General features: G+C 42.7%; 1 protein-coding gene across 1 annotated transcript in view; it reads left to right on the top strand.

The window, feature by feature from the left end:
- Nucleotides 1–14,387, top strand: part of LOC117532608 (neurocan core protein-like) — a 68,447-nt gene that overhangs the window by 28,633 nt on the left and 25,427 nt on the right. The window contains 1 exon segment of the mRNA XM_034195967.1: nucleotides 10,035–11,117. Coding sequence (XP_034051858.1) covers nucleotides 10,035–11,117 — 1,083 coding nt within the window.

Genomic DNA, 14,387 nt, shown 5'->3' with positions numbered 1-14,387 from the left:
GCTGATGTGCGATTATACAGTGCATACTATATTACTTGTAATTGTATTTCAATTATTGCATTACATTTACCAGTGAGGATTTTTGGGGTTTAGGATATCTTAAATGTCCAAAGGATAAAAGGGATTTTTTACAAGTAGATGCTGTATTTTGTTCTACTTGCAAGTCAGAAGAGAATGTCAGATAAAAAGCTAATAACCAAGAAAGAGCTTCAAAAAATAGGAAATGTGTACACTTGAGTTATAAACCAGGAAGATTTGAAGTCAGTGAATGTTCATGAGCAGTATTCTGAACATATTGCTGTGGAGGCACTAATTGATTCAGGTCTGTGATGTGATCAGCTGGGCAACACAATATGATGATACAATAATTAAAGTACAAAGAAGCCTCATGAATGGAGTTAACTATAGAAACAAATAACTCATAAGGGATAGAGTAGGAGCCTGGCGAGGAGAGCAGAGTTTGAACAGCTTCAACTTCTCCTGAAAGGACTTTAAGACTCTCTGCAGCTCAGGATGTGTAGAGCCGCTAACGAGCTGTGATTGACTCCAGGTGTGGTAGCTGACAAGCTCCAGCTGTGGTTTCACTCACAAACATTTTTTTTTACTGTTACTGTGACCTGTATTTAAATAATTACTTGACTTAAATTATATAGAGGCTAAAATGAAATCGTGTTTTTATTCTTTATGGCATTATGGAAGAATATGCCAACCTGTATGCCGTCTACTGAACAAACTTAACTGTGACTAAATTTAAATGTATTATGGAAACAGATTTCACATAATTGTATAAGGTTAGTTGAAAGCAATAGTATTACGTTTAAATAAAATATGAGGTCCAACTTAATATTATTGCTTTCACATAATACAGTTTTGTGAGATTTGTTGACATGATACATTTAATTAAAGTCAACGTTTCAGTTTTTCAGTGTAGCCTACTGAGCAGCAACAAATCTAACGAACTAGCACACACAAATGTATTAAATTATATTTGGGTTATAAGTTTTTGTAGCATCATATAAATATGCTGTGTTTAATTTTAAAATGATCATATACTATTTACATCCCACCCGCTGTATGAGGCGTTTGTTTACTTTCCGACCTCAGACATGATGGAGTTCATAAGGGTAATAAGGGTAATTTACAAATAAAATACCCCATTATAACAATGGACTTTATCTTTATATATTTATTATATATTACCCCCTCAGGCTGATTTTGGAAAAGGACATTAACCCTTGTTTGGTGTTTTTCTCTTATTTATCTAAAACAAATGACATGATAAATTACTTGTGTTTATGTGTGTAAGACTTGTGTTTCTGCCCTGCCATTGCTGCACAAGGTTGCAACATTGTAGATACATTCAATCACCGACACCTGTCTGCTCTCACATTCTTCTATTCTGCAAATTTGGGGTGGGACACAATAAATAAAGCTTCGCCAGTTTGTTTGTTTTATTGCACAGTCAAGACATAACAATAACGGCATCACGCTGTTCCAGGTGTGTCGTATGCATGTAAATTGAAGTTAAATAAAAGTGTGAAATGTAAAATAAAGTGTAAGTAGTTTCAAAACAATGTAACAGTGGCAATATATATATAGCAGCACACACACCTTAGTGCAAGTTAGGTGTCAGTATTAAAAAACAGTGGCAATATATATATATATATATATATATATATATATATATATATATATATATATATATATATAATAACAATAGAAAATCGTTACCACTCTTATTATTGTGGTCTTTAATTTTTTTATAGTCCTGCCTGAGTTTCTTTATTTTTACCCGGCATCCGTGTGCACTGTGCACGATTCCCAGCTCAAGTAGCTTTTGCGAACATCGCTCAAAACATCTGGGTTGCGTTCCGATAATCCAAAAATTAGCTCCTAAATTCTAACCCTTTCTCCTATTCCTTGACCTCTGAGTGAAACGTCACGGGGTTAAGGGATAGTGGATAGGAGAATTCAAAAAGGATTTAGGAGAAGAGACTGCGGTGCTTAGAGAATCCGAATGCACTTTCACTATCCGACGTGTTTATGATGCGCCAGCGGACGTCATGAATGTGCGTCTGCTGCTGTGGGGAAACTATGGAAACTAGTTTTCTATACAGCGGACTACAACATGGATGTATAATAAGAACGAGGGACTACTGTAAACTCATCTAGAGACTCTGCACCGTGCTCTGATGCTGTTGTTTTATGCTTTATGAACGTGGACAACAGAGAAACATATTCTTCATGACCAAAGTTGGAATTGAAATAAAAAAGGAAAGTGAAACTTATGCTCGTCACCCTCCGGTCCACAACACGTATGATTGTATGAACTATTAAAAGATCTTAAAATAAATACAAATGTATTTATTATAAACGTTAGTCCTTAACATCTATCACTGTGTATATCACCATTCAAACATCTTTTAAAAGTTGAACAAACCCCACACAGCTCAGTAAAGACTGTGAAATGTTGACTTTATTTGATCATTTCAGTAAAAACTAACGTTCATATTTCTCTTTTTGATTATAATACTGATGAACGTTCAAAACAAAGCACTTTGGCAACTTACCACTAGGGATGGGTATCGTTTGAAATTTATCGATTCCGATTCCGATTATCAATTCCGGTTCTTATCGATTCCCCGTTTCGATTCCAAAATTGTAAAAGAAAGAGGTCAAACGTTTAGATAACAAAAATATCTTTATTCTTTTCAGCTTTAACTGAAATTGTTACAAATAAAAAATATACATGCAATACAAATGTATTGCACAATAGCTGTGCTTTATTTTAACTGAGCTATGCCTGTGGCAAGCTATTAACACTGTGCCCAATTGTCTTTTTATTTTTTAGTGTAGTGGAGCCTCACTTCAGAGCGTTTACCGCGACCCATCTTTGGTGTTATGAAGTGACTGAGCTCGTGAACTGTCTACGGGAGGGCGGGGGGAGCCTCGCTGCGGGGCAACTGTGGACCTCTGTCGCCTGTCAGCGCAACTTACATGATGCCGTTTTAAAAAATTAAGGGCGGTGCCGGCCATCAGCGTACCGAGCCGGCCGTCAACGGCCCGCTGACGACCGGCCGTTCTGTGATTCTCCAGGTCCGCCCTGTATTCCACCGGGTCGCCGCGGTACAGACGGACCCGCTGGAATACAGGGTCTACCGCGTTTAGGAACCGTTAAGCAGAACCGAAAAGGTGTATTTTGTACGGGTACCCGGTACCCGGCATTTTCTTATCGGTTCTCATCTGGAACCGAGTTTCGGTTCCCAATCCTACTTACCACATACGTTTTAAAATGCGTAATAAGCACCGTAACTTTCATGATATAATTTCTCCCATTATCGTTTGTGTCCGTGAACGGCCGACTGTTGAGTGACGGCAAATGCTGCGGCTGCAATGCATTGTGGGGCAGCATTTTCTCCTCTCCTTTCGGTTAGGGAGGTCCAGTGGTTCCTCAGCTAAAGGAGATTATAAAGGAAGTTTGAAACCTCCTTTCCTTTCATTTGGAGAATTGGAAAGGCACTTATCATGGCTGCCAGTGACGTACTTCCGGGTAATTTCACTCCGTTAGGAAGGTTCCTAAGCTAAATGGACTATTGGAATGGGCCCTTGGAGTTGGGAACTGCTTTCTGTAGAAGCTGCTGCATCCCGTCCTCAGAGTAAATTGCCAGAAGCGCCGACACTTCCTCATCATTCCACCGCTCCGGTGTTGTAGTACGTGTGGTCATAACTGCTTTAAAGTACAAAAAAACTACTCGCTCAGGTGTGGATGTGGTTTTGTAGCGAGGAAAAAAATGGCTGCCTAACAAAGAAAATTCAGAGTCTAACGGGGCGTGGTTTGCAATTCTCCCAGCCAATAGAAATAGAATAGAAATTGGCACTCTTTTATCACCAGGTTCGTACCACCTCTCTAGCAGGGACTGAAAATGGCCAAAAGAGTTCCCGGCACTTAGTAGTCCCGGCGGTGTGAACGCGACATTATTGGTTTTGATTGATTGATTGATTGAAAAGTTTATTAACAGCTTGTATATTGGGTACAGTACAGTACAGCTCAAAACATACAATTGTTAAGGGGATGCAGACCAGAGAAAGACTTTCGTCTTGTTTACATCAGGGTCCCCCATTTCCAATTCATCATGTCATTTAAGACATATAAGCAGTGCTTGAATTGGAATGAAAAAGGTGCCAGTACTCTAAAATCAGCAACTTTTTCAAGTCAATTTTATATATACAGCCCACAAACAAGAATTTGGCTACTATAATGCTGGTGGGTTTGTCTCTTTACTACTGTATATTTTAGAAAGGTTCACTGTACTTAACATTTTTTATGATAGGCAGCGGATATGGCTAAAGCTCAGTAAGGTCAATATTAACTGAAAATATAGCAATCAAAGTCTAGATCTTCTGCTGAAGACACATGAAGCAGAGACCTTTCAGGTGAGAGCCCCTCTGGTGGTGTTCAACATTAATGACAAGGAAACAAAGCTCTGGTCAGAAGCATTTTTTATAAAAAGCTTTAACAAAATTAAGTATTTCTGTACATTTTGAATGCAATCTAACTTTCCAACTCAGAAAACGAAAAACGAAAAAGTGCCAAAAGTCTTCTCACATGGCTGAGCTGCTTTGCAATATACTTCACCACTGAAGAATACAAATATGTATAAAGTAAACTATGATGCAATCTAACTTTCCAACTCAGAAAAATGATAAAGAGCATGAACAAAGAACATGTCAAAACAAATGCAAAATGTGCACAATCTAAAATGAGAAACTGTAACTGCAAGTAACAAAGTCTGAGCCATGGTAATGGACAGTCGGCTGACAGAGAGAGCATTCCTTTTTGCAGTAAGGATATCGTTCATGCAGCTGAATGCCCGCTCACACTCACTAGTGGAGACAGCGATGGTTCGGACTGCTTTCAGTAGAGGCTCCATGGCAGCAGGTGTACGGGATGCCCTGGTTTCCTTGTATTCGCGAAAGCCCTGAACAGTCTCTCTTCTGTCCACTTTCAGCACTTCGCACAAACGTAGCACCTCTACGTCCCCATACTGTACGTCTAACTCCTCTTCAGGCCAACTTCCAGGATGGATAACTTTCATGTCCTGGATTAGCTGATTGTCCCGGGCCTCCCGGCCATGTAATGGGATTTCTCTTGTGCTGACATGAGAGGAGGTTGTGGAAGTCATTCTGTGTCTCAGATTATCTACCATACTGCGGAAAAACTGACCTGCATGAATCTGTACAAGCCTGCCATTCTCACGCAGGGCAACACCCTTGAAGGACTTCTCAGCTAGAGCTGTATGAACTGTAGTCATGTGTGGGCCAGGCATGGTGACCATGGATTCAAAAACTCGTATTTCTCGAGTTAAGAGCCTATCTGCTGTAGGCAGTGTCATCTCTCTTTTTTGGAGTTGCCGAGAGAGGTCGCTGAGCTCTGTGAGCGCATCGTACATCAGTCCCAGATTGCTGACAAACGTTGCAGATGTGAGCACATCATCCAAGCCCTTGTACTTCGCTCTGTCTCTGGAATCCCTGCTCGTGTCGTTTGTAGCATTTGTGAAGTGATCATGAAGCACTCGGTAGTTTTCCCAGACTGCTCTGACGCTCCTTTCACTTGAAGCCACCCAGCGGATGGACAAAACACGCCCTATCACCAGGAGACGCTGTCCGACTGCTTGCGCACACTGCGCTAACTGCCTCTGATTTTTGGGGGAGGCATGGAACAAGGAATAGAGTTTGTCAAAAAAGATCTGGAAATGATTGAGCCCTGAGACCTCCTTGACCACATCCCCAACTGCCAGCTCTAGACGATGATTGGAGCAGTGCCACACAAACAGGCTTGGGAATTTACTACACAACTGGGTAGCAACGCCTGTTCTCTTCCCTAGCATGACTGAAGCCCCATCACATGCAAAAGAAACGAAACACTGACCTAAAAAGTCCTCGTTAAAATCTCTTCCAAGACACTCCATTAACGCCTTTGTGATGTCATCAGCCGTTGTTCCATCCAACTCGATCAGCTCCCAAAAAAACGTTTCGGGCTCAGCATCAGCTAATGCTGAGCGTAGACACACAACAAGCACCGTTTTACCACTAATAGTGGTAGATTCATCGACCAAAACACAGAGTTTTCTTTGGTTTTCTGTAATGTCTTTTGCCATTTTTTTCTTCAGCTCATGAGCTATGTGGTCGATGATTTCGCCACAGGTTTTATTGGAGTGCAAAACCCTGCCCACGTTCAGCCCATTCAGTTTCTGTACATTCAAATCAATTGGCATGTCTGTGAATGGCCGGCTATGTTGGCCAATTTTATATGCCGTTCGAAAAACTCTGATAGTGGTGTCTAATTCAGATTTATGCATAGACTGCACTTGATGTTGAATAGTTTCACGTGAAGCAGATGTAAGGATGTCAGCAGCTTTTACATGGGCTTGTGATTCTTTATGTTCTTTGATTTTTTTTCTCAGGCTAGCTTGTTGTTTGCCCTTGTCAACACCGAAATGAGACACTGCACACTCACCCCATTCAGTTGACAGTTTCAGTCCTTGTCCAGTGTGTATTCCCAAAGATTTGACATCTCTGCATATCCGACATCCTAGCTTCTTATCTTTAAGAAGGAGCCATGCATTGGTCTTGCAAAAATATTGCACCTGGTCCGTTGTCCAGCAGTCAGGTGCATCGCTTTGCCCGGTGTTGGTGGTGGCAGTTGCGCCAGCAGCAGCTAACGTTAGAGGCTCTGGAGGAGTCGGCGGAGCTAGTGCTAATGCTAATGCACTAGAACTTGGAGCAGGAGGATCAACCAAAGAAAGCTCCCCATCAGACACAATTTCCAACACAGGCACAGCATTCTCTGTATTTGAAGTTTCTTCCGGCGACAACCGCTGTCTTTTTGCACTTTTTTATTAATCCACGCTAACATTTTAGAAATGCTAATTTGTGACGTGACTTGCTTTCCTTCTCTCGGGGGCGTGCCTGCTCTGTTCTATCACTCTACATAGCCACCCACTGGGTGGGAGTTGCACTGCATAAACACAACACACGTGCATCTAGGTATGTAAATTGTAAAGCATTAAAACATGGTTTTACTAACAGTTTTCAGTATGTTGTTACTTCGGCATTATTATTATTATTATTATTATTATTTTGAAACGTGTATTACTATTAAATCACGGTCAAATAGGTTAATTTTGACATAGTCGTTTCCACCACAGTATTTACATGGAGAAGATAAGCCCCGCCCCCTCTCCAGCACGTTCTGTTTGAATGACAGGAGTAAACAGCTGACAGCCGCTGTGAAACTCCAGCGGTTAGAGCGATGAGAATGTCCGTTCGGCACCTCATGACGCATCTACTGAGTACCGGGCGGCTGTATATATATATATATATATATGGATGTATAATAAGAACGGCGGGAGAGTGTTGAGTACTGGCACGGTGCATGAGTACCGGCACGGTGCATGAGTACCGGAGTACCGCCAGCATGCCGGTACTGAGCAAGAAGTGCCGGTACTCCATGGGTCAGAACCAGAAGTGCCGGTACTGCGTACCGGTGAGTACCGGCCCAATTCCAGCACTGCATATAAGACATATTTGACATACAGATGGCTTATTTACAATTTACATACAGGTGTTTTTTTACATACAGATTGCTTATTTACAATTTTCATTTTAGATTTCGTTCTAATACATGGTACTAACGGAACTAAAGAACCAAAGTACCAGGGAAAGTCCTGCAGTGTGAATGCGGCTAATCAATGCAACATTTCGGAACTAAAGTGGGAAAAGTACTGCGGTGTGAACGCGCCTATAGACTGGTTTTAACACGTGATAATGGCGGCTTACAGGGGGATAACGTTGGACATGCGGTAATGGCGTCTGACAGAGGCATACAATTATACACAGCTCGCCGCAATAGCACAAGACTGGAAATATATAGCGATCGTACATACCAAATATAATTATATCAACAGTCACAGCGGACAGAAAGTGAAACTACTGAACATTTAACAGGCAGTCACACTTACGGCAAACAAGTACTGTAAACAATACTACGCCGATTATTGTCTGTTAGCTGTTATTTACATATGAAATGCAACATAAACACATAGATACAAACAGGTGCTTATGCCACACCAGCGCCATATAGAGAGAATTACTATTACATGGCTCTGTGCCACAGTAGCAACACTTACTGTTTCATACACGCACAACGCGGAAACCACACAACGACCCGTTCACTCGCTGAAAGTCTGTTAATGGCCGGTCGCGCGCTGCGCGTGACTAATGACGTTACAGTGTGAGGGGTGCGTCCGGTAACTGTCTCTGGACTGCCTGGGGGCGTCCCAAAGCAGGGAAGTTTGCACAGTGAGGGCATGAGTGAGGGTAGTCAATCCCTTTTTTGGCAAGACAGTAGTGACGGCCATCTTGGTGACGTATGTTGTTGTGAGAGTCTGCGAGACCAGAGATGTAGTTCATTGAGCGTTTCACACAAAACATGTTGTTACTTCACAGTTTTTGTTTTTTTTTACTTGCAAAATTATCTTTTAAATTGACAAACATCATAGGCCTATGTGTAATTCGTGGCACAATTCAAACGATCGAAAGATAATCTTTCTCTCTCCATTGACTTCAATACATAATTTTCTGAAATAAGGTCCCATGGAGGCTCACGGAAGGGGAGGGACTTCGCCTCTCTATAGCTGTCTTCAGAGGCCTAAGGCTATTCAGTATTACAGTAGGCTATGTGGATTCACACTGTGTGGTGTTGCTGTTAGAGCTCAGTTACGATAACGTTTCTTTAATAAATTGAACTGAAAACCAGGGCATCCATCTCACAGCCTGAAGAAGATAATCGATTTTATATCTTGTTTCAGTGTAACTGTAACTATAACAGTGAGAAACACAAACACTGCAGGCATTGACAAACTTTGTAGAGAGTAATGCCTTTATTGGCATTTTAAAACCTTATTCCCTTATGATTATGTTATATATAGTCTTATGTTAGGTCTAAATAGCCAAATACCTTGTCTTGTTCTGCTTCCCATGAAGTTCAGCCTTCAGCTCTTAATTTGAGGCCCACTCGGTCACACTGATCATAAAGATGTGAATCTACAGACAAAAGTCCTCTAAAGCCCCTTCAACAAATGCTCCATAGAAGTGCATATGTAGTGGAATACTGTTAAATCCTTGCACCGTGAATTGAATGATCAAGTTTCCTTCCAACAGGCAGAATTTAAGAAGTGAAATCCATCCCATCAGTCTGTACTCTTTCCTGTGTCTAAGTGGTTCAGCAGCTCTTCAGGTCTTGGCTGGCTGTGGATGAAGCTTGGTGTTTGTTAAAACTGTTTTCCATCTTTATTCATTACATTCTGAGGCTGTGGTGGTCTTTAGTTTCTGCTTTAGTGTGTTTTTTTAAAGAGGCTTTGGTCCTTCATCCATCTCAGTTTTGTCCTCATTATTTATCTGCTGTAGTTAACGGTGGCTGTTTTAAATGAACATTTTAAGCATCAAGTCGAACATATCTGACGTTTCAGAAATAAATGGTAGTTAATTTGCTGTAATTACAACTTTGATGCTGACATGAACAGCATTCATGAGTCAGAAACAGGTCATTACAGTGGTTCTGATGTGTCATGTAGGCGGCGTGATATTGTTTTGAAAGCTTACTCATACATTCATAATGGTAGCACCTTCTGCTGCTAATTGGCAAACAATTTAATTCTCACTTATCTCGCTCCCATTGTTTATTCATCCGTAAATACAGTGTTCTCTGGTTGCATTTATCCTTGTGATAATAATGTTTAACATACAGTAGTTTCTTCGCAGTGTGCGCAGGTTTGCATGCTGATCATATTGAAGTGTAGACGGCTGCTGGTACACAAACAGCTGACGGGCAGCTCAGACAGCTTAGAAGTGTTTGTTTTGTCTCCCTTGGCAAAGCAGAGGGAATGCAGGATATGCAGGAATACAGGATTTTTGCTTTGTTCATCCCCTGACTTCACTCTGTTTTTTCTTTTTTGTTTGTTCTGTGACCTCAGCAGGTTTGTTTTCTTGGGGAAGTTCATGGTTCAGCGATCCCTCGAGCAAAAACTCTACACCAGCCAGTGAAGAATCGCCCACTCGTCTGGCATCTACTTTGGACGCCTCCAGTAACTCTCAGACTACAGAGAGCAAAAAGAGAGGGGAGACTTCAGAGATGCTCACGTCCACCGCCTCCAGCTCTGCACCCAGAATCAACTCATCCAGCGGGGAAACCTGGGTCCGCGTTGAATCAGCGACCACAACCCAGCCGGGTTACAAGAGGGAGGAGACGGTGACCTCCAGAGGCAGCGGCAGAGGAGGCAGAGGAAGGGGGAAGAAGAACAGAGGAGAGGACAGGAGCAGAGGAGAGGAGAAGGGGAAAGGAGAAGAAGAAGGGAGTGGAGAGATCAGTGGCGTAGAAGCAAAAGGGGAGATACAAGTTTCACGTCGACCAGCGGATTCAGGCAAACCAAGAGAAAGATCCAGAGAAAGATCTAGAGAGAGGGGCCACAGGAAGGGACAGTCCACTACCACAGCAACTCCCACCACTACTGCTGGTCCTCTGGGGATGACAACAACTGAAACTGTTGATTTATCTTCTTTATCCCCGTCCACCTCTCCATCAAGCTCAACAGATACAAGCCCATCCCCCTCCCCGTCTCAGTCTGTTACTGCGTCCCCATCTCCATCTCCATCCCCAGCTCGTTCCCTGTTTGAATCTCAATCACCCTCCTCCTCCCCATCCCCAACTTCCTCACCTCCAGCCAATTCCCAAACCCCATTCCTTTCCACATCACCTTCATCCCCTCGTTCCGATTCCCCGTTTCAAACCACCGGATCAGGAGACCCCGCTCCATCCACTCACTCAGACAGCCAGGACAGCTCTACTGACCCTCTGTCCTCGTCTCACTGGGTCCCGGTGGAGAAAGCCGTTGTGAACAGCTCTCTGGATTATCCTACATTACTGTCAGGACCCCAAGACATGGAGGAGCCCGCCTGGTCTCACACTGTGGGGTCAGGGGCCCTGTTACCTGGCAACATGGAGGAGGAAAGTAACAGAGGGGGAGTCAACATCAGCAATATGACCCTCAGCCCCTCAGGTTAGTAGTGTCTCTCTGTCCTCAGGTGATTTGGCATCCTATGGTGCGTCCATGAATCTGTAATATTCATTGTAAATATTTGAAGCACATTTTTGATTTGATAACTTGACTAACGTCTTATTTTTGTTGTTTTGACCATCTTTATATTGAGAATATTAACAATATGTGGACCCCACTGCTTTACTGTTAGGCCTGGAATTGCAGCTAAGCTAGCAGATTCAATGATCGTAATTTTACCACCAAAAAGTAATACATTTTTATTTATATAAAACCCATGTAATCAATTGGTATGTAGTCCATGTAATTGTTACCAAGGACGTTGAGAGGTGAATTCAGGTGAAGTAGAATGATAAGCATCGATACCTGCATACTGAGGAGTGCAAAATGGATCGACTGCTCAAAAAACACAGGAATCTTCCCAAGTGGGACGCTGTTTGTGGCCCAAGTCTAATGTGTACTTATTTGTTGTGTTATGATTCTGCACTCATTTAGATAAAATGTAGACAGAAAATAAGGCAGTTTTTCGTACCACCACAAACCTTTGTATAAGGATGCATTGAAGCTAGCTGTTGATGGTCAAAGTAACTCCAAATTAGAGGTTGACTGCTTCTTGAAGGGAACATTTGCCATTTTGGTTTGTTAGTAAAATAAGTAGAATAAGATCACAGGATGGACTCCTGTCTTGTCTAATCATTAGATTTCAAAGCTAGTGCTAGTAGCTGGTTAGCTTAGCTGAGCACAAAGACTGGAAATAGGGGGACACAGAATTAACTAATTGTATCTCAGAGCTGAGGCTCCCAGAAGTAACCACAGGTACAGTGGTGTAACAACAACTTCTGCTGTTGAGTAATTCAACAGTCTTGATGTTTGATCGCCTGACTGTTTGTGTTCCTTCCTTGGACTCACTTGGTTGCAGATGAAATACATTGAAATGTACATCGTTATCATAAATGATAGGAATGAAGGCTGATGAAAATAAGACCCAAGTTGTAAATAAATATAAGTATCCTTTAAAATCACATTTCATTTCCTCCCTGGACCTTGCCAATGGCATATTTATTCAAAAAATCTCATTGTGTATTCCCTCGGCTGCACAGCTTTTATTTTCCAACGAAAGCAGAGACCATCTCCCCGCCACCGTTCACAATCTGTTGATTAAGTCTGCAGCTCAGTATATCTGAGTGAAGCTCCTGGCTGGCCACCTGGTTTACTTATTTTTCGCTTGATAATGAGAGCTCATACAGGGAACATCCTATCAGCCAGTGTTTGAAAGCCCTGAAGGCATCATGCTATCGCACATTTCTATGCTGATTTATTTTGCTCCCCCAGCTGTAAACTGTATCGACAAGAAGCCGAGGGTAGCCATCTGCGCTCCTGGGGTACATTATGAGGGCTGATTGATTGACTGACACCCTGGAGTCATGCATGCAGAAGGCCACAAACACACAGTTACATCTTTGCTACACAAACACAATAAGTGGATGGATGCGCTGGCAGGAGATTGGACCAGAGTAATGGCTTACATCTCCCTCCCTCTTTTTTTGCACACACTCGGCTTCAGTTCAGTCCCTTGTGGGATTCATGGTTGTTGTCAGTGTTTTCTCTCCTGACTGGATCAGGGAGCATTTCATCAGTCAGTTCAATCAATGCGAGAGGAGTGGGAAAAAAAGAATGGCCTCAGGTTAGATTCAAGGACCTTTTAATAGCAAAGCAAATTGTTCTCAAACAAACAGATGCAGACACTGCACGAATACACACAATGCTTTCAACTTCTCTTCCCTTGTCAGACCATATAAAAGAGATTTGTATCACTCAATCTTCCTCTAACATTTAAATGGTAGACGGTTTCTTTGTTTCTGACTTCCTTTATGTGATCTCATTCTCTAACAGAAATGCCAACGCCACCTGTGAAAGCACTTTTCTGAAAATCATATTTCCAAAGTAAACTACATTTCCACCTTGTTCGTGGCTGTTATTACTCGAAGCAATGTGTGAAGTGTGGATTATTACTTTGAGGTTTCTCAGCGTTTCCTCGTATTATCCCCTTCCTGTCCTATTTCTGTAAACGTATTAGTTAGATTTTGCTGTTGCCGGTTTATTGTTGTTGTTGGTGCCGGTGGTGTCGGCTGTGCAGAGCGAGGGACAGTCCACTCCGTCAGCTTCTTCCACGGACTATTGATTTTTCTGCACCACTAGCTTTAATGAACGGCCAATCGTACAAGGTTTATCTATCACAAATACTCAGACACACACACACACACACACACACACACACACACACACACACACACACACACACAGTAGTAAATCTGCTTATCATAACAGTTGGTATTTGTCAAGGCGTGCCATGCCCTTGACTGAAGCAGAGGGTGCGAGTGCACTTCGGCCTGAACTGATGTACATTAAATGAAATGCATGGTTGGCTTTATCACCTGACCTCAGCAAAATTCAAACCACGAGCCGTGGATTAGCTCGCAAAACTCAACATAAATCTTTGGACGCTATTGAGAAATCTTTCTTGTGGGATTGAAAACCCTCAATCCTTTATTTTTGTATTTACATTCATTTCGTGCAACATAGCAGCCGGCATCACGGTGATTCAGACAGTGTGAGCTTGAAATGTCTGCCTCTGGGTAGCTATTGGACAGGATCAACCTGCAGGCTAATCAGAGACAGATTCTCGCTCAATGTACCGTGTAAACACAAACCCACAACCTCCACACACCACACACACACACACACACACACACACACACACACACACACACACACACACACACACACACACACACACACACACACACACACACACACACACACACACACACACACACACACACACACACACACACACACACACAATGTCAACCCCACACACCACCCCCTCCTAAGCAATCCTCAGTGACGGAAAAACCTGACCGAACAAAGACTCCCACAGCCAAGCCTTTTTGTGGCCAGGATGAACGAGTGGTGGTTTTCAAAGACCGTAGGTTGCTATAATGAGCGGCTCAGGGGAGAAACACGTGGTAGTGTGTCAATTGATATGGAAATGTGTAATTGTGGAAGGAGACCACACACACATTTAGGGGCTGAATAGCGGGGCCGAGGCACTCAGCAGGAGGTCTGCTCGTTTCTGTTGAGGATGGCTAAGGTCTGAAGTTCTCACGCTGCCCACTACGCTCGCTGGAGTGAGCCAAGGCCTCGCTTTCCATATGGTAACCATGACAACTGTGGCTGTGAGTGGATGGCGGGGTTGAGGCTCCTGATCTC

This window comes from Gymnodraco acuticeps, unplaced genomic scaffold, assembly GCF_902827175.1.
Source record: "Gymnodraco acuticeps unplaced genomic scaffold, fGymAcu1.1, whole genome shotgun sequence".
Taxonomy (NCBI): domain Eukaryota; kingdom Metazoa; phylum Chordata; class Actinopteri; order Perciformes; family Bathydraconidae; genus Gymnodraco; species Gymnodraco acuticeps.
This window is presented reverse-complemented; position numbering and strand designations above follow the sequence as displayed.